The sequence below is a fragment of the Buteo buteo genome, chromosome 17 (assembly GCF_964188355.1).
Source record: "Buteo buteo chromosome 17, bButBut1.hap1.1, whole genome shotgun sequence".
In the NCBI taxonomy this organism is placed as follows: domain Eukaryota; kingdom Metazoa; phylum Chordata; class Aves; order Accipitriformes; family Accipitridae; genus Buteo; species Buteo buteo.
In genome coordinates, this window is record NC_134187.1 from 26,904,345 (window position 1) to 26,930,852 (window position 26,508).

At 38.3% G+C, this 26,508-nt stretch overlaps 1 protein-coding gene across 3 annotated transcripts in view; it reads left to right on the top strand.

Annotated features, from left to right (window-relative positions):
- Positions 1 to 25,440, top strand: part of FAM83B (family with sequence similarity 83 member B) — a 55,063-nt gene extending 29,623 nt beyond the window's left edge. For 2 of the 3 annotated variants that reach the window (XM_075049316.1, XM_075049317.1), the window contains exons 3-5: positions 7,297 to 7,461; positions 15,527 to 15,651; positions 17,814 to 25,436. In XM_075049316.1, coding sequence (XP_074905417.1) covers positions 7,297 to 7,461; positions 15,527 to 15,651; positions 17,814 to 20,172 — 2,649 coding nt within the window. In that variant the 3' untranslated portion in view covers positions 20,173 to 25,436. Of the gene's footprint in view, positions 1 to 7,296; positions 7,462 to 15,526; positions 15,652 to 17,813 lie in introns of all 3 variants that reach the window. The other variant, XR_012653320.1, reaches the window with a different exon arrangement.
- Positions 25,441 to 26,508: the final 1,068 nt, after the last annotated feature.

The window sequence follows — 26,508 nt, forward strand, 5'->3', positions numbered from 1 at the left end:
CCCGGCCAAAGTTTACCTGAGATATTCAGGTGCAACTCACGATGGTTTCAAAGTATGTTTTGCAATGGACAGATGTGTTGTACAAAGCATTTCAGGGCTTTGTTCAATTTTGGAAATTAATAGGAAATTAATAAACTATCATCTTAGAAGCACTCTGGTGTTAGCAACAGTGCCAGATAGTAAGGATATCAGATGATTTATTAGGATGCTGTTAATACAAACTGCAGCAAGCATAAATTGGATCTAGACCCTCAACCATAAACAACAGCATAATGTAATTAAAAAAACCGACAATAATTAGTGGGACATATTATATAGCTTACCAGTGGGAAGGCTGTCTGTGTTGATCACAAAATTTGTCCCGCTTTCTTTTGTGGTGCCTGAAACCCATCCAATTTGCAGCCTGCCTCCTGTTGCTAAGAGCAAGGTATGGAGTACTGTACCTTCTTTCTGCACTGTTGCAAGTGTCATGACCTGCCTGCTCTCTGAGAAAGACCAGATTCAGATAGCACTGAGCCTCTGCCACAGGGAGATTCTCTCCAAAACAGAGATCTGGGAAAAGGAATTTGACTGGAGTACTAGGGAAAAGGTCAACGAAAACAGAGTTAACATTTCTGTCTGAAATGTGGTTCTTTGGTCTTGGGGTGAGGAGGAGTGGTGGCATTCAAAAGCAACTGCACAGCAATATGGATTTTTGTCATAGCATGCCCAACATAAGCCTCATGTAGGTTACAAGAAATCAATGCTTTTGCAGTGTAGGGTAGGTCTCTAGCATTATTCCCTACTATGTTATTGGTATAATGGGAGGTGTCTCTTTAGTAAAGCCTGACCTAAGGAAGCAGTTGCCTTAGAGGATTCCTCTTTTTTACTGTTTATAGCAAAGGGGGTGTTAAATGGCACACTCTGCAAGATATCCCTTAAAGAATTATAATTAGTGCTTGTGGAAGGAGTGAAGATACTGGGATAATGAAACTGTCACAAAGTTCACAAAATAGACTTACAGAGCACTAGCAGTAAAGGCCTTTCATTACATCTATGCCTTAATTTCAGTACACACCCATTAAAGGGGTTGATTTTGATGTCCTAAAGCTGAGCTATGAAGATTAAAACCCACTGATTTTTCTTACCAAAATTCTTAGCAAAAATGGGAGAAGTAAAGCAGAAAAACTCCTTTACTTCTCAGTATTCTTTATTTATAGACTCTGTTTTCTTTGAGCCTCACAGCGAAGTTTATAATTACTACCAAACATGGCAAAATTTTCTTGGATTTTGACAATGATGGGAGCGGAGATCTCTGAATCATTGAACTGCAGACTTTGTCAGTTGGAAGGGACCTCAGGAGGTCTCCAGTCCAACCTCCTGCTAAAAGCAGGGCTAGCAATAGGATCTGACCAGGTTGCTCAGGGCTTTATCCAGCTGGGTCTTGAAAACCCCCAAGGATGGTGACTGGAAAACCTCTCCGGGCAACCTGCTCTACTGCTGGGCTGTCCTTATGGGAATAAGAGTTTTCCCCTATATCCAATCAGAACTGCTCTTGTTTCAGTTTGACCATTGTCTCTTGTCTTGCCACCACTGTGAAGAACCTGGCTTTGTCTCCTTGAGACTTTTCCTGTAGGGCACTGGGGACTGCTGAAAGATTCCCTCAAGCCACCTTTGCTCTGGACTGAACAAACCCAGCTCTTTCACATACTCTTCATGGGGCAAGTGCTCCAGCCCTGAACATCTTGGTGACCCTCCCCCAGGCCACGCTCAGGAGATGTTTAGTGATAGATGTATTTGTACCGTTGGGATTGGCAACTCCTTTCTATATAAGCCTCGAACAGCTAGTTTCTGAAGGTAAGAACCATTTAAGCAGTTGCAATGCATGTCAATGGGCCCAAACTCAACGGCTGGCCCTGTGACATGATAGGTAACAGAACTGAGCATCAGCCTCCATTTAGTCTTGTAATACCCAGTGTGGTGTCATGTCACCATGTACTTAAGCTCCTGTTCTGCAAGAATCTGCATAATTTTGCAGAGTATTTCAGCTATAACTGTTTATTTTAACCTTCAAAGTATGTGTGTGTCTGTCTTTCATGAATCTTGTCACTAGTATTTTATGTGGGAGTGAGTCATTTCCTGAACTTGGGGATTATTAAAGACTTTTAAAGAATGAAAAGAACTTGGTATTAAAATGATCTGATAGTTTACAGATAATGAGTTTTAAAATGTTACTTTACTCAATACTGTGCAAATTAAATAAAATACATCAACTTACCAAAAAATACGTGTTTTAAAATACTTGCATAAAAATAGTGCTATTCAACAAAATTATACTTTTCTGCCTATACTTAAATGCTTCTAAAATGTTAAAGTAATGTGTGAAGCTTTACTGTTCTGTTGCAAACCATAGTCTTAGTGTCAAGATAGTAGTAAGAATAATAGAATATGGCTCTACTGGTGCCTCTATTTAAATTGATAAAACTATTGGCTTTACTAGGAGTAATTTTGTTCTTACTGACTTCAGCAAATTTTCTTCTTCTGTAAGGATGCCACTGAAACCAAATTTTAAACTTAAAAAGCATTCACCCACCACTTTAAAAAAAGAATTGTTAGATAAGATGAAAAGGTTCGTAGCGACAATCTAAGATTATTTAAATTTAATTTTGGGGGACAGGACTAGTATAAAAATTTTTTTCTGCACTGTCTTCACTTTAGTTGATCACTGAAATCTTCTATCTAATACCAAATCAGGTGGTGGTAGTTCACTCTTGCTGTGCATAGTATCAGTGTTATCTGATATTATGCACAGCAAGTATCTGTTCTGCCAACTATTTTCTCCTCCCTGAAATTGTAAAATGTTTAATTATTCCCAGCTGAGGGTTATTTTTGATCACGGTGATAATCAGTTTCTCAAAGTTTGGAAAGTTCTTCCACAATTCTGGTGCTCTCAGGAGAAACTGCTGCACCCATCCAGTGTCCCCTGCATGGTTGGATGGCCTTTGTATTTCCTATAAAAACACTGGTGCTTGCTTTTGAAAAGACCTCTGCATTTTGGAAAATAAATACGCTTTGGAAAGAAAATGGCAGTTTATAAGGAAGCCTACTGTACGACACTGGAGTGTTCTGCCTTGGGGGATTGTCTTGACACAGGATAGTGTTATTATACCCAAAAGAAACAGAATTTGTGGAACAGGCAATTTTCTGACCTATTTTCTGCACTTTGAATTCCATCAATTTTTCTTCCTTGGTGTATTTCACTGTTACGTGGCTTCTTCTTATAAGTATCAGGGTGGAAATTAGTTCTACAATTGCAAAAACAAATGTAAAACCACAGTAGTGAAATCTCTCTTCCACAGTGATGCAGCAACTAACTAATCCTGCAGCTGTTGTTACATCTTTAATTAAAGGTAAATACACATTATAGAATACCTCTTTTGAAGTAACTTCCTAGTCTTGGTCTCCTTAATCCATCAAAACTTGGGACCCTGAATACCGTATTGGCTTTTTCATTCCCCAAACTCAATACTCCCTTCTGCTGCAAAGTAGGCAAATGTATGGGGAAATGTACCCCTGCAGCCCCCGAAAAAAAAAAAGTTTAATACATTTAAAAGCCAGAATATTCTATGACTTTTGTGGAATCCACTCTTTCTGCATCCAAATCTATAGTTTATGATCAAACAACTAGTCTGATTTATAGAAATCAGTAGACAGAAATGACCTTATCACTGTAAATGACTTTTTACTTATGCATGTTTGTCATATACATTGTTCAAATTTGGCACTCTAGTTCCTCCAGCGATCAAGCCTAATTATGTTTGTGTTGACTAGATTAATTGAGTGTTTCTAAGAGTGAATGGGCGGGCTAATGAGGGCATACAATAGGAGTCATCTTTGGTCACCAGGGAATGCAAAACTGGATGTCCAGTTGGTTGTCAGATCACGACTGTGGCTTTGCATACATGTCCTTAAATCTGGTGAGGATTTTTCAGCTAGCACAAGCTTTAGTTTTCAAAATGTCATCCCTATTCCTACTCTGGAAGTGAAACCTACTTTTTCTTGCAAGACTACTTTGATGCATTGCGGAACACTAAATGGTTTAAGAACAATTCTACTAGTGAAGACAAAGAGGGTTTCCCTGTTCATTCCCACATACGATGTATCTGCATAGTAGTGCACGTGCATCCCTCTCATGCCACCAACTTACTGGCCTCCTTGCCTATGTATTTGTTACTCTCCTCCCCTCTTCATAAAGAAAGATATGGCCATTCTAGTCAGTGTTGGTTCTTAGTTTTTTATTATTAATTCTTGTTTTTTCTGTATATTTCCAGTATATTAGTCTTTGCAACCACAGATGCTGCAAACAAATTAGCATCATAGATATTTGCCATAGGAAAATGTTAGAATGATTTTTGCAGGCTGTACTGTTGATTTTGAATATTTCATGTATTCATGTCAGTGTACGCTAATGAACCCATTCAGGATTTCTCTCTTACATTTAAATAGGTCCTTGAATGTAATGAGCACCTATTTCTAAAAGATCTGAAGAAAAGGAAAGGTTAAGAAGAAATTAGGGAGTTCAGAGGGAGAAGGACACAGGTCGTGAAACAGAACAATTTGAGAACAGACTTTCTTCTTTGGTCTTTTTCTTAACACACTTGATCTGTCTTGGCAGATTTCTGCTCAGACATAAGTGAAACAAGACAGATGAATAAATAGAGTCGCCATGTTCAGTTATCGTTGTGTATCTCAGAAACAAGACCAAGCAGAAGGTGCAGTCTGAAAGTGATGAGGCCCTTAGCATCAGGATAAACTTTTGTGGTTTTCAGTCTTTCCTTTCAAATTTAGATAAAGAAATTTGTACTGTTAAAAATCACATTTAGGTTTTATTTTCAAATAGACAATAAAATGAATGAGGTAGTATGTGGGCATATTACCTAAGATTTTTGAAAGAATTGAATTATTTCATGCTATGCAGTTCCTCTCTGGTGCATTTGTAAAGAGTTTTTATTGCCAAGTGACAAGTTATGTTAAGTCCAAGTCCTTTCATTTTTACTACTTCAGGAGCTGTCTTTTTACCTTTCCTAATGACATTGTTGTTTTGTTTTGGTTTTTTTTGTATGTCAGCTCTTATTAATATTTCTAGTATTTTAAGTACGTTTGGCATAAGTGGGTCTTTTAGTTCTAAGCAGGTGGGATTCATAAAAGTTAATTCAGATGACTGACTGGAGACAGAACTTCTACCTAGGTGTGTGCAGTAGCATCTGCCAAATTTTGTGAGTGAGGTAAATGTTTCTGTTCCAGAGTAAGATGAGTGATTGTAACTTAACAAATACACCGCTGAAGTTGAGGTACAGGTAGTTTAAAGATTAGTGAAAATCATAAAGCATGTTCACTATCAAGCCTGCTCTGATACCTGTGAAAGGTTTTATTTGATTTGAATTTGTACCTGAGGCATTTCATTGGAACTTTTCATGAAAACTTTAGTGGATGGGAATATTATCTTTAAAACTTAAACAGATACATGTTCTCCCTCTGTTAATTTCCTCTAATGCTTCAATACTAGTTCTTCCCAAATTGCTAATGATATGTCAGTAGCATATAATCTCCAAAACACCATTAGCAGGACATTGCTTTTCCCAATCAGAAATACTTACTTTATCCCCATAGGTTGAAGGGCATCAGTAGCTGGTGTTCAGCACTCTAATCTTCTTGAACCAAGCTCTCACCAGCTGAGGAAGTTTCATCCCAGTAAGAGTACTGAATCATTAGGGATTCTGAAGTCCTCAACTCCTCCAGCTCTTCAATGTCTGATTATTGACTCCTTCAAGCTCTTGAGCCTTTAGCTTTAGAGAAGGTGGTGAAAGATGAACAAGCCCCTTGTACAAAAATGTTATCTGAAACTTTTTTTTATGTACACTGCACTTATATTATGATGGTTTAATTTTTTTCCACTGTATTCATATTGCTGTTTCCCCTTTTCCTCATACAACCAATCGCTATGCACACCCACAACACAACTTTTTGCCAGACTTTGGTACTTGTGACTGTCATGGTTTAAGCCCAGCTGGTAACAAAGCACCACGAAGCCACTTGCTCACTCCTCCCCCCTGGACCCAGTGGGATGATGAGGAGAAAATATAAAGAAAAGCTCATGGGTCAAAATAAGGACAGGGAGGGATCACTCACCACTTATGGTCACGGGCAAAAGACAGGCTCAACTTGTGGAAGAAACAAAATCAATTTAATTTACTACCAATCAAATCAAAACAAGGATAACGAGACATAAAACCCAACCTTAGAACACCTTCCCCCCACCCCTCCCTCCTTCCCGGCTCACCCCCACTCCCGGTTTTCTCTCCCTCCCCACCCCGGCAGCGCAGGGGGACGGGGAATGGGGGTTGGGGTCAGTTCCTCACCCCTTGTCTCTGCCGCTCCTTCCTCCTCAGGGGGAGGACTCCTCGCTCGTCCCCTGCTCCACCGGGGGTCCCTCCCATAGGAGACAGTCCTTTATGAACTTCTCCAGTGTGGGTCCTTCCTATGGGCTGCAGTTCTTCATGAACTGCTCCAGTGTGGGTCCCTTCCATAGGCTGCAGTCCTTCAGGCACAGACTGCTCCAGCATGGGTCCCCCACGGGGTCACAAGTCCTGCCAGCAAACCTGCTCCAGTGCAGGCTTCCCACGGGGTCACAGCCTCCTTTGGGCATCCACCTGCTCCGGCTTAGGGTCCTCCCTGGACTGCAGGTGGGCATCTGCTCCACTGTGGACCTCCATGGGCTGGGGGGGGGACAGCCTGCCGTCTGGTCTCCCCACGGGCTGCAGGGGCATCCCCTCCTCCCCCGCTCCTCCTCCCCTCCTTCCTCACTCCCCTCGGGATCTGCACAGGGGTTCCTCTCCCATTCCCATCCCCTCACTCCCGGCAGGTTTTTTCCCCTTCTGAACTCTGTTCTCCCAGAGGCGCTACCGCCGTCACTGACGGGCTCGGCCTGGGCCAGCGGCGGGTCCGACTCGGAGCCGGGGAAGCTTCTGGCAGCTTCTCACAGGAGCCGGCCCTGCAGCCCCTGCCCCGCGACCAAAACCCCGCCACACAAACCCAAAGCAGTGACACATGTCACACAAGCAATCACCTGACTTCTCAAAAAGAAGATCTAGTGGTCTTGAGAAGCCTTCCAGGTGAAGTGGTACCACATGGAAAAATTGTACCTTTTTGATGTGTAAAAAATATTTGTGTGTTAGCTGCCCAGTGCAAGCTTCAGTGAAGAGTTTTAAATATATGTTTATACAATACAATAATTTGTGTCTTTTCTGTTTTATTCAGGTCATTGCCATCGTTATGGATATGTTTACAGATGTGGATATCTTTAGAGAAATTGTGGAGGCATCTGCTAGAGGGATTGCAGTGTATCTCCTGCTTGATGAGTCGAACTTCAGTCACTTTCTGAAAATGACGGAGAAACAAGGCTGTCAAGTTCAGAGGCTCAGGGTAAGGCTTCCTGTGTTCCTGTGCATGAACATTCACTACTCATTCTTCCACAGCCTACTGAAAAGGGAATATTATTCAGAAAGTGATTATCAAATACTGCTTTTTCAAATTCACTAAGAGGTATAAATTAGGTAAGCTCCCAGCAGAACCTTCTCTACAAATGTTTTTCTCTTTAGAAAGATTGTTGCATTTTTCATGTGTCAAAACAAGAGTATTTGATAGAATGACATAATTTTTCATATGTTATTTGTAAAATAATTTTCCATTCTTATGTATTTAGGAATACTACATTTTGAAAAACTTAAATTCTTTTTGCTTTCTCTTAAAGCAGCCTGCAAACAGAGTCATAAAGCATACTTCATTTTATGAGCTTTTTCTTTAAAGTTATTATCTATTAAAATACTTTAAAAGGCCCAAGATTCTATTTTATTACTGTTTTCCTGAAATCTGTATTATCATGTATTATCATGAAATATGTATTATCATATCTGCATCATGTTTCGGAGAGTGTTATTTTTATACATGAAATACATAATTTCATCCTCTGAGAAAGATAACAAGACTAATGTTTACAGTTTTCACAAGATGTCCTGTGTCACCCTAATATTTAACAGGGAGTAGAATACAAACCATGAGCTGCACTGCACTAACGTAAATGCTTCATAAATACTTCCAGATTTACTGTACTAGCACTGAAGAAGTTCCAAGGACATTGCCAGAGTTTCTTTGCAAAGCTCTTAGCACTGCCTTGGCTGAACTTTTCATATAGTTCCATTTGCAATTCCTTGTTTCTGTAGCTAGTTAGGCTGTGTTTGCTCCTGGCAAAAATAATATGAAAACTCTTCTTAGCAGCATGCATTTTAAGAACCCAGTCCAAAAATCAGATAGAGGTGTGGTGTATTTGTGAGGATGAAGAAGGCTTTTTGTTAGAATTTTGGAGCAAACCTGTATTTTATACCACTTTTTGCTCTGGAGTGTTGACTTAGGTCCTTAGTATTCCCATACCACTTTCCGTGCCTCTTTCTTGTGTATGTGTGTGGGATTGCCCTCTGGTGGCCTAATAAACAGAGCTAGGGGAACTTTTGGAAAGAAAACATTAAAAATGTGTTGTGGGTCTGTCAACACCGGTCATGATTGCCTTCATGAAGTCAGCATTTGGCAATATTTCCATACTCTGGAACTTGAGATACCACCATTCGCTGATTACTTGAGTTAACTACGCCATAGAGGTTGCCAAAAATGGTGTATGTCTTTTTATGGCATGAGTTTTATCCTCCCAAAATAAATTAGGAGCATGTATTTCAAGTGATACCTCAAAAAATGCCATAGTATGCATTTTCAGATTAATTCTGTGCATGTGTATCTACAGCTGTTTCGAAAGCTTAACTTCTTTTGGGTGGGTTCAAGGTTGTCTTTTTAATATGGTTTATAGACCTACAGGCATTTATAATGCAGTGGAAAGAATTAATGTACATACATTAGAGTGGATTTTGTATGGATTAGTGTGGATTGGAGAGTTTAGGCTTGGCCTCCAAAGTGACATTATGTATTATGTGTTTCTGTTTTGTAATGATGGGAGAAGTAAAAAATTCGTCTTTACTCTGCAAGGTTTACTTAGAATACTTCAAGTTTATCAGAAAATGAAAAATATATGCCAAAGAGAGTTGTGTGCTGAGTTTCCAGTTTAGCTTGTAATAAAGCTGTTCAAATTAATGGTCTTCTCATCCAAGTGCTACTCCCAGTGACTGTTGCTCTGGGAATAGAAGCTTACTACTCCCACAGTAATTCTCCGGTGCCTTTCTTGAGGATGAAGAGAAACTGCTGGTGACTATGGAAGAATAGTCAGTACTTTAGAGAAGTTGTCTCCCTTTCTTTTTCTCCCATTGCCTCAAGGTTCACAAAAAACAAGCCATCTTTAACTTTTTGTGCTCTTGGTTTTTGGTCCTCCCCTTCTTTTCGTATGGATCTGTTTCTTTTCCTCAGGCTGTAGCACCAGCAGCACTGGTCTTGTTATTCTCTGGCATGATGTGGTTCAGTCTTGCAGGAGTATGGCAGACGCTCCTCATGCCATGCACTCCTGATGAGGAGTGTCTATAAAACTTCTGACTCAACGCCTTCTCTGGCTCTTTTTCTCTTCCTTTGGGTCAGTAAAAAATGAGATGCAGTGATAAGCGAGACCGCATTTTTGAATTCAGATTTACAAGTAGTCAGTAGTCTGTATGGAAAAAAAAAAGAGGATTTTATTCATAAATCTACATTAAATGTCTGTGCAGACATTTTTTCTCATCTGTAGTCTGACTGCATATCAGGACATGTTTCCCTCTTCATTGAAAGATATAACTGAAAAAATGGAGTGACTATATATTCTGTGATTATTCTGTGGATTCTGTATAGGAGAATATGAAATCAGGGGTCTGCTAGGAGCTTTTTCAGTCTTCCCTACAGCATTTCTTCTTGTGGGTTGGTTTTTACTTAATGTTCACCTTAACATCACCAGTGGAACTCAACACAAATAAACAATTCCTTTTTTATACTTTCTCATTTCTCTTTCCCCACTTTCATTTGTCTGTTTCCTGACTGTCCTACATTTTTCCCCATTAATTAATATCTCTTTTTTTCTTGTCTCTACCTAAGCTTCTTTTGATTAACTTTTTCTCCAGTCTGACCTGTTGTTCAGTCAGTAATTCCTTTGCATAGAAAGATGAGGCGTCATTACAGATTCTGACTTTTTTCCAGTGATTTTTCAAAAACTAATAGCTAAATTTTTTGAGAGATGCTTTTTTTCTGCTACTGACAGGTGCTGCAGCTAACTATGAAATAGATTTGCACTTGCAAAATGCAGCACCGAGACAACAATCCCCAGAACCACCAAAACACTCAATGCAGTAACTTCAATAACTTGATTTTGGATTAGAAAGAATGTACCAGTGTAGGCAATGTTGTTTAATGCCTAAGAAGTCAGTCAAGCTCCTCAGCTGATGCCAGATCTTCATGTTTTATTTGATACGAGGTGAGGCATGTGGCAGAGGCTCCATGCTCTGCAGAAACCTATTTTTACTTCTCTGGCAATAATGAAGAATCATCTTGCTACAGGAGGGTATTGAAAGCAATCTGGCAGCAACTGTTTATCACCTGATAGTCCTTTCAGTATTTTTAATGAATTGCAGGAATGAGAAAATAGAACCACTAATGAATTGATTTTATTTTCCTTTTGTGAAGTCTACTCCCAGATATGCATGCTTAAATGCGTAGTAGGAGCTGCTTGTGAGACCTGATTGCTGCCTGTTTTTTCTCACCAGTATTATCAAAATCATCAAAAGTTTTCTAGTACTTCCAAGTCTAAGTCAAATTTTGTTATTAAATACAAGTGCACAGCACAGTGTTGTATCTGTGAGCAAACTTCTGTGCTAAGGGACTCCAGATTCCAGTGGAGTCATTGAGATTTTGTCTTCAATGGTCATTGAATCAGATTCGAGGTTAGAATAGAAGCGAACTTGAAAACTACTTAGCATTTGTACACCAACTATTATCTCTTACTAAGAAGAGAGGCCCAGATTAATAAATAATATTGGTAATGATGAACAATATGAGAAATGTGTGGTTTTTTCCTTTAAAGCTGTTAGGCTAAGTATTAGGTAGACATCCATTTTCTTCTTTGTGCATTTTCTTGACAGCAAGTATAGGGTGAGTAATTGAACACTGATAAAAGCAGACTCTACAAATAAGAAGAGCTGAAATGAAATGTTTGAGACCAGTATATTCACTGTATTTATCTGTCATATTGGAGGGGTTTTACTGATGAAAATAAATGTGTAATGTTGAATTATACTTCAAAATTTTAAATCATGCTTATGTGGCTCTCTCTGGGAAGATAGTGGTGCAGTTGTACCTAAAAAGAGGTTAGAGCTTGTTTCCTGTTCATCATTTGGGTGTCATTTAACTGGATGGCCCTGATGGCCATCCTTAAACTGCAGCTGCTGGATGTTTCAAATGTCCCTGAGCGTCCTACCTACAATCTGCTTTTGGAGGAGGGAGAAGAACCTGTGTCTGCCTTCAAAAACCTCCTAAAACATCAAGTTCTTGATTAAAGTATTATTCCATATGCATCCACTAGCAGTCACTGACATAAACATGTTACAGGACCAGACAGACTTTCTGTTTGACTCACTGTGGCTGATCTTACGTACGTTTGTGTGTCCCTTTGGGTTGGTTCCTTCATTATGTGCGGGTTTGTTGGTTTCTCATTTGCTCAGGATTTTCCTCTCAGGATTCATAAATGAATTATTGCTTTACCCACAGTGATGCAGTGATCAGTGACATGCTACTGTTAGCAGGGGAGTCCTCTAGCCTGAGGATGAAATGAAGTAGGAAGGTGAAGCCCAGTATTTGATACCAAATGGGGCTTGCAATTCAGTACGTATATATTTACTGCTTCTAATCCTAAGTGGAACACGCTGTTACTATATGTCCTCAAATACTGTCTGTATTTGGGGCGATTATTCAAAGTATGCATCCCTGGCACCTAAAGAGCAGGTTTGAAGTAGGTGAAGAATGCCAGAAGAACTGTGGAGGAAAAGGAAGTGTGATGTGAGAAAGATGAGCATGATCCCTGGCACATGCCTTTCTAATGCCATGTTCCCGTCTGTTAGTGGATGACCTACCAAGACAGGGAAAGAGTGGAGGATTAAGGAAGCAGGGCAGAAAAACCGCAGGAGGAATAATACTGAAGAGAAGGAAAAGAAAAAGGAGAACAGAGGAAGCAGTGGCTATGATTTTTTTTAAAAAACAGCAATTTAATGTAAATTTTATTCCTTTTCTAGATATGCCTACTTGAAGTTATATTTCAATTTAGGAGTACCTAAGGCAAAGGATTTTTTTGTATAGTACGGTAATTTGCAAGCCATTAGCCTTGCTTGTGCCTCTAGCATTCCAGATTCCCAAGTGATATCCCATCCAATACCAATCAGGCCTTATCTCAGTAAGATTTGATGTGTTCAACTGGCATATCTTTAGGCCAGCATTACTTGTTATGGTTATTTGGAAAGGTATAAGCTGCCTCTCAAGTTACCTTTTTCAAATTATAATGACATAAATATAATTTAATATAGTTACATAGAAATCTGACATACAAAAATAATTACATGGTATATAGAATTGGGTAAAACAATCATTGAACTAAATGCAAATTTCATGACTAATTCACAAAATTTTATTTTATAGTAAATAAGGGTTTACTGTTGTGATAATCTTTAGAATGGGTAAAGTCCAGTATTTTCTTTTTTTCTTTTTCAGGAATTACTTTTTCCACACTATTTAACTTTCAAATAAAAACTTTTTATTTAATTACTTTTACTTAAAGCTTGAGTAGCTGCTGGAGAAAGAGTAATTTTCTTCAGTGGGATTGGCTTGTTCAAAGTTCAACAAAAACTGCACTGGAAAAGCAGGAAAATTGACTTTCATTGATAAGAAAACTTCTAATCAAAGTGCAGAAAACTTGAAAGACACAATGCTAGATTGTGAAAGGTGATTAGCAGGTAGAGATGCAAAATTATGTTAACCTCCCATTCAATAATGTAAATTGGATTGTTATTGATTCTTTCTTAGCTGTCCCTGAAAATAGACCTAAGCATCCACCTGTCTTTTCACTTTTAAAATTTTTACTTTTTAAAATTTTACAGCACTTCTAGATAATACTTCTTCTATTTACGTAACTAAGAGATAAACTTTACCTTTTATATTTGTAGCACATTTGCAAGACATTTTGGTCACAAGTCACAAACAAAAGTAATTTTTAAATGCCGTCTTTGTACATTTTAACTGAGTTGCATTTTTGTTCAAACACATCTTGACAAAAATGCTAAGTAAAAACTCACCTAATAAATAAATAAAATTTAAAGAACTTGGATAACTTGAGTCAAAGCATAATTTGCCAACTCAGCAGCTTTTAAGTGTAACTCTTGCTTCTTTGATTTGATTTTTCTTGTGACAAAAGTTTTAAGATACCAACAGTGAAATATATACTGATTTCGAAAGCATGTGTTATTTGGAAGTGTGCTATCATTTCATGGTGATTTTCTCCTAATTTTTTGTATTTTCTTTTTTGGAGTGACAAAGTTCATTGGATTGTCATAGAAACTGTCATTAAAACTCCTACAACCTTGATCTATTAGAACTTAATATTTTTTAGGTAAACGTGTAAGTGCTCCCATAGACATAAAGGTTTATGTAACTGTATTGCAAACTCAGTCATACTTTATAGGCTGGAGTCTTAAATACTTTTGTAAGTTTAAACATCTCTACAGCTTCCTGAGGAGGGGAAATGGGGAGGGAGTCTTCTCCCTGGTATCCAGCAATAGGGCACATGGGAATGGTTCAAAGTTGCACCGGGGGAGGTTTAGACTGGACATGAAGAAGCATTTGTTTACCAAGAGGGTGGTCAGACACTGGAACAGACTTCCTAGAGAGGTGGTCTATGCTTGTCAGTGTTTAGAACGCATCTGGGCAATGCCCTTCATAATATGCTTTAACTTTTGATCAGACCTGAAGTGGTCAGGCAGTTGAACTAGATGATGATCGTAGGTCCCTTCCGACTGAAATATTCTATTCTATTCTATTCTATTCTATTCTATTCTATTCTATTCTATTCTATTCTATTCATTTTATCCCCCTGATTTTGCTGAATTTACCCTGTACACAGTCTTATCCATTTTGCTTCATGAACAGCCCCAATCCGTCTGTACCTGGCCTTTACAGAGCACATGTCTGCTGTGATTTTCAGCCTGTCCTTGTAGCAGTCCCATGAAGCAAGACATTCTTCTGTATTCACAAGTCTTATATTCCACTATTTCCATATATACAGTCTATGTAATAATCATATAGACTCTGTTTTCCTACTGCCAGTGCTGAACTATGGATTTCACTCCCACTGGAATACTTGCAAATTAGCACAAATTAGCATTGCTAGAACAAATATTGCAAGGCTAGAAACTGCAGTAAATATTGTGATCATTCACAGCTATATTCCAAGCTATTTTTATGTCTTGTGAAGCATTTTGTATTTCACAGCCACATGAGGTAGATGCTGTAGGTTGCTTTGTGTTGAATATAAATTTTATTTTTTCTATAAATAAATACCTTTCTGTAAGTTTCTGATAAATGCATTTTTTTTCCTACGTCCATGTAAGAACTTCTTGAAATTCTTATTAGTACAGTCCAGAAGGTGGTGTAACACTTCTTTTGAATTATTTTAGTTCTAGGAGCTTAAAAAAACAAGTGATGGTAGAGAGAGAGAAAAAAAAAAGACACTGACTCAACTGAATCAATTTCATCCACAGTCTGGGAGAAAAAATTGACCACATTTTTGAGATCCATCATGGAAAATTTCCACAGTGCAATTTACTGAGTTTGCATGAGTAAAACATGAAGCTTCTTAATGGAATTCAAACTTAACTGCTGCATAGAGTTTGTGCTGCCTATGCCTGTTGTGATAGCATCTCTGAATTTAGAAATGTGATTGATCCCATGGTGCAAAACTGATTGAGAAATCTTACTGGTGGTAAAACTGCAAGCGATTCTGGCACCAGGTGATATCATTCAATGGATCATCTCAGAGTGGGGTATCTGTGTTTGTAGATCTAGCAGCCCTGTTTAAAAGAAAAGTGATCCTGGCTCTTTAGACGTTGTCTCTGATTAGCTGAGATGCTTAGAAATCTTCTAAATATTGTACATCAGATGATGAAAGATTTATTTTTTTTTTTACAGTACAAAACCTCCTTCTCTTGTTGAAGACTTCTTGTGCCAGAACCTCATTTCTGGGAGTGGTGGCTATGGAAAAGCGGAATTTCATTTTTTCTGTGGCCCAGGGAATCTCATCAGTCTTGAAGACAAAGCAATAACCTACCAGTTTGGGTTCCTAGGGTACAAGTTTGATCAGAGTTTACTTCCCTGCAGAGTTTATTAATATGCAGTGATAGAACTCTTCTACTGTACCTCTGTCTTTTAAAGCCCTAGATGCTAAATACGGAATATAGTATACCAACTGAAGTATTTCAATTGTGTTTTTCAGAACATGAGGGTACGGACAGTAAAAGGACAAGATTACTATTCTAAAACAGGAGCAAAATTTCATGGAAAAATGGAACAAAAATTTATTCTTGTTGACTGTAAGAAAGTCATATATGGTTCTTACAGGTAAGATCAGTCACCGAGGTGTCCATAGAAAACCTGTCATCTCAGTACCTCTCCTATTGCATATTTGGGTTTTTTCTATTTCTGAAAATTCTTCCAGGGAACTTCATGGGCAAGTTTGATTATCTTTTCTGTAATTTAACAAGTTATCATAGATACTCATTGCTAACTAGCCTAACACGGAGCCAAATTTTGAGACCTTTTGTTAGTTTTTCACAAATAAGAGATAAAGGATATAGTTTTTGCTACAGCTGGAGACTTGCTAAAAAGGGAGAAAAATCCTGATTAGTTTTATATTGTCTGAATTATTCTTGTTTAACATTCACTCCAGAAAAGGCTGCCAAAATTATTTCATAAGCTCTCTTGGGTAGTTCCTTCTCATAATAATCTTCTAAAGCTAACTTATTCTATGATTCTATGACACTCTGTAGTGTATCATGGTCAAATTCAGAATTGCCCAAGTTAAGTTGACATAGTCTCTCTTCATATTTGACTAAGTTTCTTTATTCCACTTTCCATTTTATTTCCAGTGTATGTGTGTGAAGCATAGGCTGGAAGAACTTACAGCTTTGCAGAGCTGGAAAAAAAACTAAGTTAAAGTAGGGACAGTTTTATCTCACACATTATTAAATATTTTCCTTCTTTTCATGCTACACTTCTCTCCTTTGGCCTACTGAATTAATTTCTGCCAGCATAGAGCCAAGGTGCCAGATCGACAGCCACTGACTTTCATAGACTACCACCACTGTAAGCTTTCAAAAATCTGGCTTTTTATTTCCTCTGAGTCTTGGCCAGCCCCAAATTCAGACTGATGTATATAAATGGTAGTGAAGTAAGTGACAAGTTCATAAATGAATCAGTGTAAGAGAGTCCAGGGAGAGCCTGCCTGCTTTGACATCTACACACAGTGTTAGAGTCTGTGAGAATGTGATAGTTTTTCTCATTTCACCTTGAAAAATAACACTGCTTTAAGACCTAGCACCACAGGGGCTGGAATCATCAATTTCTGTAGAAGTTAAGCTTGCTTTGTAAAAGAAGCCAGTGATTCATAACAGGAAAGATGAGTCTTTCTGAATTCTTGCTCTCTGAACTAAATTCAAATTATAGGTTTTTTTCAAATATTACAAAATACATTATTCTTAATTGTGAAAATTAATAGAAAAAACTTACACAGCATGATTTATTTTAATTGCAGCACACTATTATTTCCTGTAAAATACAAAACTAACAAAATAAATAAAATGAAATCATCAAGCTATTTACGTGAATATAACAAACCTATTTTCTAACATCCAGAAGACAAATGCAAATAAAACAAGTTCATTGATTTAATTTAATTTTTTCACTTTTTTTTCCCCATGAAAATAGGATTGCAAAACAGATTTTTCCTTTGTTGTAATCTACAAATTGCATGCTTTCAACACCATGATGTTAGGCTTGTTGAAACATCCCTAAATGTACATGTTAATGTATTTTATCTCATTTTGTAGCTGTAAAGTAGCTGTAGCTACTTAGTTTTGAACCTGTGTTCATTCAGCCTTTCTAAGTAGAGTAGAAAAGAAGAAAATTTCCTTCATCAGAATGTCACCATTGGAATTAAAAGAAATGTTCATATCCAATCTGGTGTGCATAGTAGAAAATGTAAACTTTTTAACAATTCTGAGGTGCATCTTTTTGAAAATGTGTTTAGAGTGAAGAACATTCAGACCTGTTGAAGCAATTCTGCATATTATTTCAAATGTATTTTTTTCGCAGCATAACCACACATTAACATTCTCTGACTCAGGACTAAATGCAGTGGGTCTAGTCAATCCTGGCTTAGTCTTTGTAGAGGTAATTTTGCTCCATTAAGTATTTGTACTCCACTGTTCTACATTTGTGAATACTTTTTTGCAATATCCACTTTTTATAAGGGCAATTATGTAGTTATAGACTCATTCCTGCTCCCACTGAAAGCGGTGGAAAGTCTCCAGCTGAGTTTGACTGGTATGAGATTAGACCTTCCAAATCCAAATTACATGAATCATGCCCACAATTTATTTATTTATTTAGAAAGTATTTGTACAAAACTCAGGTTTATGTGAAAACTTTCTTATCAAGAAGGACCAGTGTAATACTTTAATTCAAAAGAACTGTTTCTAATGGTCATTTTGTTCTTCTTTCAGCTTTATGTGGTCATTTGAAAAAACCAACCTCAGTATGGTTCAAGTTATCACAGGACAGCTGGTTGAATCCTTTGATGAAGAGTTCAGGACACTGTACGCCCGTTCTTCTGTTCCTAGTTCATTTGCCCCAGAATTAGTGCGGGTAAACAGTCGCAGGACACTCTGGGATAATGATACATACCAACACTCAGTGTCTTCCTTGGCTTCAGTTTCTAGCCAAAGAAACCTTTTTGGTAGGCAAGACAAGATTCACAAGATAGATCCTGTTTGTTGGAAAACTCATGGAAGATACGCAGTAAATGAAATAGATAAATATGGCTTGAGAAATCAAGCCTATAATAAACAACCATTTCATCCAGGTTTTAATATGCAAAATCCAATCCAGCAGTATCAACCCAGTGAAAAAAATGAGCACTGGAAGAGACATAGTTATGCTGGGGAGAAGCCAGAAAGGACACCTTACCTATTGCTCAACAGAGCTATTAATAGAGCCAACAATCCATCAAATGCTTGGAAAATGCCATCTGATAGCCTTAGTATCGTTTCTTCATTACGAGGAGGATATGCAAATAACTACAATACACCCCAGCAAAGTTTTGCCGATCAGTTTTCACGACCAAAGGTAAATCTTGCAGAGAGAAACTCAATTGTACGGAGGTCTTTTAATGGGACAGATAATCATATCCGCCATCTGCAGCAAAGGATGCCAACCCTCGAACACACAACTAAATCATTCCTACGTAACTGGCGAATTAAGTCATATTTGGATGATCAATCAGATTATCCAGTAGAGTCTAATGGCTCAGCCTTGGGTGACAGATATGATAGCTATGACACAGCTGAAAATATTAAAACTCATGCGCTGTATTCTCATTCTCGCTTACGATCATCATTGGTGTTTCAGCCAACTTTACCTGAACAGCAGGAAGTAAGCAGCTGTGCAAGTTCTTCAAATTCAACTATAATTGGGTCAGAGGGAAGTGCAACACCTAAAGGGACATCTAATCATGCTCCAAGTGTGGAAAATGGAACAGGTAATATTTTAGAAGAGCTTAGCACAAACGTCCCACTTAAATCAGATGCACCAAAAAACCACAGAATTCAGATTGCAGACAACACAAAACCTAGTGTAAATTCAAATGCAACCGGCGACTCATCTCTCTACTTGTACACAACACTGCGTGCAGGCAAACATGCAGAAAATTTGAAGAACCTTCAAAATGAAAATATACTAAAAAGGAGAAGTTTTCCCATGTTTAATTCAAAGTCCATATTAGACCCTGGTGCCAACAAACATGCATCCAGTTACGTTTACAGCACATTGACTAGGCATAGACTTAAGGAGCCAGTTAGTCCAAAACTTCCAGAAGATACACTGAAGAGCTGTAAAAGTTTGCACAGTGTGACCAACCACTTGCCCCAGGAAGAAAAGAACCTCAAAGGGGAGCTAAAGAGCCCGACTGCTAGCAAGGCAATCTCTATGGCTGCTCTCTCTGAAGCTAGCAAAGAGGAGTCTTGTAAGGATTGCACATCAAAGAAAGAAAGTAAGAATTCCCCAAGTTTTCTAAAGAAAGGATCCCAGAAACTGCGGTCACTTCTTAATCTCACCCCAGACAAGAAGGAAAATTTGTCAAAAAACAAAGGTCCTGCCTTTTACAGAATGTGTAGTAGTTCTGACACATTGGTTTCTGAAGAAGAAAATCAGAAACCAAAGATTTCTGAGAATAAGACAGATTCTTCCCCAAGGAGAAAGAGAAACACATCATCAAATTCTCAAGGTAGCTTGAACAGAAGTAAAGAAGATGTCACCGGGAGCCCAACAAAGTCTCCAAAGTCTCCAAAGTCACCAAAACCTCAAAAACCTCCATCTGATGAAAGCAATAAAAAGTGTCCTCTCTTGTGCCCCCTTGAAAGTAAGTTCATAGAAACTGCAGGAGATGCCTCTACCCCAAGATTTAATACAGAACAGATTCAGTATCAAGACGTAAAGGAAATCACCACAAATACTACTCCCGAAAGTGCCCCTCTTTCTGCTCTTCAAAGAGCAAGTTCAATGACACCACAGCTGGCAAGCTCAAAACGCCAAGAGGAGCTAAGGTGTCGTTTGAGTGAAAGGCGTGTTTATAGCCGCTTTGAGCCGTTCTGCAAGATGGAAAATGCTAACCAACCTGCAGGAAATGCACCCAACAGCAGTTCGCATCTCTCAGATATCAAAAGCAAGACCTTAGGGAACAATTATGGCAGGAGTAATCACATGGTCAGCTACAACTCGACTGCTTACCATCCATTGCAGCCTAATGAAAATAAGCTGAGAGGATTTATGCAAAAGTTTGGGAACTTCCTACACAAAAACAAATAAAACTTTTGTTGATTATGTTGAAATACAGCAAGAGTAGTGAAGCTGAGCATAATCTTAACTGAACCAGACTGACGGGCAACTTTTGTAGAGCTTACTTGGGTTTCTTCCTGGGTCTAGGACATTGGAATGAATGTACATATTTTTACATACTTATCCTAGAATTGTGATACTTAAGTCTTTACAGAAATTCTGTGTCCAGAAGATGTCTCAAGGGAGTTGTTTATAGTGTTTATATTGTAAGATTAATTTTATACATTTTCCTTGTGAAGAAAGTACTTACTAGCATATTGTAAGATTAAGTGTGGCGAAAAAAAGATGGAGGATGTTTTTAAACTTCAAATAATACTGTTTCCAAAGAGTTGGCCTTTTAAAGTAGGATAGCACTAGGAATAGTGGCTTGCATTTTTTCAGCATTTATGTACACAAATGATAAACACAAATGTTAATGCATTGCATGTTACTTATCTTTAAACTAATTTTTGAAAATGTCTTTTAGGCTTCATCTTGTTAATGATTTAGCCCATAGCATCTATCGAACTGTTTGGGCAGCAGATGGATCTATCTTACTTTATTGAATTTTCCATGTAATATGATATTTTTCTGAAGTATTTGGCACACAGATCTTAAAGTGACCTTAATCTGAGCTTTCACAGACTTGTTTACATGGATAAACTAGTGTGAATGTAGAATGAACGTTAAAAAAGCTATTTATAAAAAAGGTGCCTTGAACATAACTTACAACTACTTTAAATTTCAATGGGTTAATTACATTTGTATAACATGCCAGTATTCTGTAATGTATTCTAAAAATAGCATTTTGTTACATTTTTCTATTTGGTGTTTCCAAAAAAAATTGTCTGTGGACTTCCATTTCTCAGGTAAGTTTTTGAGTTTCACATGCAACAGTCTGTTTTAAATGTCGCCAGATATATTTGCAACTTTGGCTTTAATAACCCATTTTTTTAAATAACATTGCAAGTGCTTAGACTAGGCATATGAGGGAGATTGCAAGCTCAACCCTGCAATGCTGCCTTATGTCAGGATGAATATTACAAGGCTGGGAGCAATTGGGCATTTAAAAATGAGTTTCATAAAAGTCACCACATCAAACACTAAGGCACCTCTCCTAAGCCAAAGAAAGTATCAATGAAGGGTGATAGCAGCAAGTGTTTAACCTTAATGAAGTTATTTAGGCACCTAACTGCAGTCTAAGGGACACATTTTTGTTCATCTGAGCCTCTCGGTCATACAAAATTTCCTTATATTAAGTGACTATGCCAGGTTAGTGCTTACAAAAAACACAGGCAGGTTGATGTGCTTGGGCAGCAGCATGACATCGACTTCTCCTTTGCAGTGTGCAGCCAGAACATCCAGCTGGCTCATGCCCTTCTGGATGTGGAGTTTGTCTCATAGAAGAATGCCGTCACCATTTATCTGCAAGATGCTCTGTGTCAGTTTTGTTCCAAATTCAGAAATTTGGGAAAATCAATTGCTGAAAGCTTGTAATTCTTATACAGGGTCTTCATGTTTCAAGAACATGTTTTAGGAGACCACTTCACTCTTAGACCTGAAAGGTCCTACAGTGTTCTATGGAGGAGTCCCACTGTGAAGGTCTTGGCTTTATTCTTTAGAAAGAAACATCAAAAAAGCATTTCATGCACCAGCTAGATTGAGTTCATTTGTCTCTTCTACTTGTGGCCCTGGGAAGAGATTTTATATGGAAACCTACTTCTCCCTGAGAATCTCTTCTGGCTCCTGTGAACTCACCATAGTTACTGTCAGGGATTTCAGCGAAGCAGTGTCAGCTCTTCATTCAAACTGTTTCTGGGGCAACCTTATTAGGCTGATGCATCGTATCAGTAACTGTTTCACTGTGGGGATGGTATATATTTATGAGAGTGACAAAGTCTTGCATCTCAATCCTCTGCTGAAAGTTTAGGTGTCCCCTTTACCTGTGACCGCAGAAGAGATGCTATGAATTTCTTGACGAACACTGGTGACTTTGTTCACTCCTTTGCTATAGTTAGTATTTTTCCCAAATGAACACTTATACTTAAATACTCTGCCCCAACAGAGGTAGCATTTTCAGACCCAAGGCAAAGAGTGTCTTCTTAGTACTCCAGGCATATTTTCAACATAGACCCAACATACTTCCACAGCTACACAGCCAACAGCAATGCAATACTGTACTTTATAGAACTCTTAATATATTTCAGCAGGGCAGATATGCAGGATAGTGCCTGAATTAACAGTGCAGCAAAGGAACTTAATCAAGACACAGGTGGTGCTAAAAATGGTGGGGGTAGGTTTTAGGAGGATCTTTAGTTTTCCCTCATATACTTACAAGCTCTGACATACACTTGTAGACAGTACTGTATTTGGGAAGGAAATGAGAGGGAGAACAAGGGTCTTGGGGCAAGTTTTGAAGTGACAGTGCTTTCCATTTTGTAGTAAACTTTGGGAAATCTGCTTTGATACAGTTTGGAAATATTTCACTGTATTATTCAGAGTGCTAATTAGGAGTCGTGAGAAGGCAAATATTTTAATTTACCAAGAAATCTATGCTTATAGATTTATACTGCTGTTTGTACCTACACAGATTAAGAGCCTTCAGTGAAGAGCCTGCTTATAGACTTAATGCAAAAAGAATCACAGTAGAACCAGCTCTTTTTTTCATTTTCAGGTCTCTCCTCACAGATCCTGCATAGGAATGTTGCTACATTAAGGCCTGATCCGAGGTTAGTTGAAATGAATACAAAAGACCACCACAGACCTCAGTGGAAGTAGGATCAGGCACTTAATGTACTGACACCACTATTTTAGGGATGTTACAAGACCCAGTGCTGCTCTGTCGCCGCAGGAAGAGGAGCCCAATGCCCTGCCTGCAGTTGGGGTTTTGGAGGTGGGGGAGCACACTGGGGAGCTCCACTGGTGGTGCAAGGACCAACTGTTACATCCTTCCCTCCAGAATTGTGTTAAAGGTGGGAAAACAGCGCTCACCCGGTCCTGTCTGATTTGCCTCATGTCTCTGTGGGAAACCAGCCGTTCACAAAATAGAAAGGAAAAGTATGGGGGGGGGGGAAATTACCTGCATCGGTGAAGAAAAAGGATTTGCACATTTCTGGAGGGAAAAATAAAGTTTATATTTTTGCACTTCCTTTTCTCAAGCTTGTCGTGATGTTTCTGCTTTTCCAAGGCGATGCATTTTGTTCAATGTGTCCTAAACGCGCTCTGCACGTCGCAAGCTTGTTACACCCTGCACACACCCAACACCCTCCCAGTTTTGTAAGGCTGTGAAGTAATAGCTGTTCCCGTGTGTGACGGTCATTTGGCCAAATGTCTTGGGAGTTGTGAAACCCATAAAAAATGATGTGTCATTTCAGCATTAAATAAAACTCCATTAGCACCATAATAGATCTAGGAGGGTGGCCGTGCAAAAGCTGATCAGTTTTGCAACACTGAGCTTGGCCCTCAAGACCACTGTCGGCAGCAGCTGGGAGATGCAGGCTCCCCATACGGTGCGCATTCAATTCATGTCATAAATAAACCACCCCTACATACGGCCATAATACCCAGTCAATCAATTGCTTCATTTCTTCAGCCTTGTAATAAACAATTTTTACCGCCTCAGATTGCAAAATGTTGGTTGTTCTCTTATTGATGTGCTTACACTGCACTCTTTATTCATGCTGACAAACATGCACTAGATGTAATGAAAGGTTAAAAATTAAGAAATATTAAATTTCCAGCTGTCTAATACATGAGGGCAGTAGTATATGTTACAAACCTTGAGGAAAAAAAAATCTTATCAGGCAATAGATGTTTGTGCATTGATAAGTGAAAAAGTACTTTTCAGAGAAAAAAACGTTGATCATTTTTCAGCTTTCTGAAATGTATTAGGAAATGTTGTTGTTTATAAAAGAAGTCGTAAGAAAAATAATACCAAAATCTGTTGCAAGACAATGTAAAAATAAAATCGAAAATGGCTCCACTAAGCTGTATAAGATTTTTTTTTTTTTTTTCATTTGTAGCATTATGTGGGATAAGCTGTACAACCAACAAGTAGCTTTACAACTGTGTAATGCAGAGAGATCAGTAAGATTACTGTGGTACTCACTGTAATTTATTCCCCATACCAAGGCTGTACTGCACAGGACAGTATCTGGGTTTTTTTTAAGTTTTCATTTAAGGCAGGAGAGTTAGAGCAACATAAAGCTGCAGTAATTCATGGGTAATTGAGACGTTACTCCAATTTTGTCTTCGCTTGCATGAGTACATATTCCACTAGCACTCCGGTGACAAGAGAGGAGACTGCAATGCTCAAAAGGCCCTCTTGCCATTTCATTCTTTATTTCATACAGGTGCTTACAGATGTCTTGGTACCTTTCTATAGGGTCTGAAATTTTTCATCATTTTCAACTCAAAACTAAGGGTTACGGTTAGGTCTCTCTTCTTCACATTTTAACGTGTTGCCAAAGACATGTTGCATGTTCTGAGAACTATTTTCTGTGTTGAGAAACAGGATGGAAGAAAACATTTGCTCTTGGACAGCTCAGAAGAGAGCTGCTTTGCTGTTAAGCAAAGCTAGTAGCGCAGATTTCTACTTTAGTGATGTTCACTGCTTAAGTTTTAATCCCCTTAACCTCGTTCTTGCTTAGAATGATCCCCCCAGGTCATATTTAAAAGCAATTTTCATAGATGTAACACTTTAAAAAGTGGTCAAGTCCTATTTCTGAAAAGCCAGGGGGATACAGGAGGCTACATTCCCAAATCAATATGTGTATATCTTGAAAATATCTTTGCATATTTCTGGAAGAGAATCTGATTTACTAAAAATGACTGGATATGCCTTCAGAAGAAGCTTCTGTGAAACTATGCATCTTTTTCCCACCACATGTGTTACACTAACTAAAAATTCCATGGATAAGTGCAAAAAATATTTAGGGGGAAAAATAATCAGTTCTGATAAGAGGCCCATGAAACATGTTTATTTTGATAGTGTTGCTTCCATATGTAAATACAGCTGGGATAAAAATTGCTTCGTTTCTCTCCAAAGCAGATAAAATTTATGACAGTTGAAGTAGAAATATTTTCAAAGACTATGCACCAGTGGCAATATTTTTTTGTGTTTGAGAAATGAATGCAACTCATTTATTAGCATTCAACCACAGGACTCGTATGTCATTTGTACGTTGTCTCTTCTTGCCTCGTTTAACAATCAGCGTGCTCAAAATTCAGACTGTCTACAGCTTCCCAAGCCCTTGAATAATACTCTGAAGAACCGATCCAACAAGGCATTAAACACACACTTAGCTTTTTGAACTAGGCAGTCCCTGGATAAAGCATAACACCAAGCATACATGTTTGTTAGATTTTGGCGTAAGAAATCTCAGTGTAGTCCTAGCTGGTGTATTTTGGAAGACTGCTGAATATATGGTTTCATTCTTTTCTTTGGGCCATGTCTAATTTTGACCCATGGTGATACCCCATTTCAACACCATGTCTGACATGTTTCTTCCAAATGTCACATTAGCTGGTGTTAAAATATTATTCTGGTTTCAGAGTTTAGATCAATCTTCCTTAGTGCAGGATCTGTGGATCCCTGGTGATCCATAAGATTTCAAAGGTGACATGGAAGTGAATTCAGATGACTGAAAAACCACAACTAGACAAAACAGAAAAGCATTTGCACATATTTCCATGTACAGCAAAGGAAGCAAGTAAAATCAGAAAACTCGTAAGTGAACATTCATAATGTACTTTTTACCAGTTGAAAATGAAAGCTGGTACACCAAAGCTGCAGGGGAAAAAAACCAAAAGAATAATCAGGTGTTCTTTGATTAAAAAAAGCTGAGAAACACTGCTCTAGATGGTGTAAAACAAGTATGAGGGGTGCTACAAACACACAAGGCCCAGAACAGATATTACTGGGTAATTTCGGGGGGTGGGGCAGGGAGGGAATTCCATCAAGTTGGTTTCAGTACTGATGGATGTAAAAGACTGTGCTGGTTTCATTTAAAATTGTTACTTGATATGTAAATCCTTTTTCTTAAGATGGAATTCCTGGATTACATAGCAGCTATGTTATGGATATACTGTGTATGTACAGATACAACCCAAAAGTTGTCTTGAAATAATTTATTCCTTTATTTTTTACCAAATAAAATGTTTCTTTTAAAGCTCAGCTGTTTCCTGTGTTCTTGTTTTCACTGGCTCATGATGTTATTAACATTTCTCATTTCAAAATGTAGAACATCTTTTCAAAAACGCTGACATCAGATGTGTTAAGTGTTATAAACTGAGGTCTCAAAACTGCTTTGTGACAGCATCACTGTT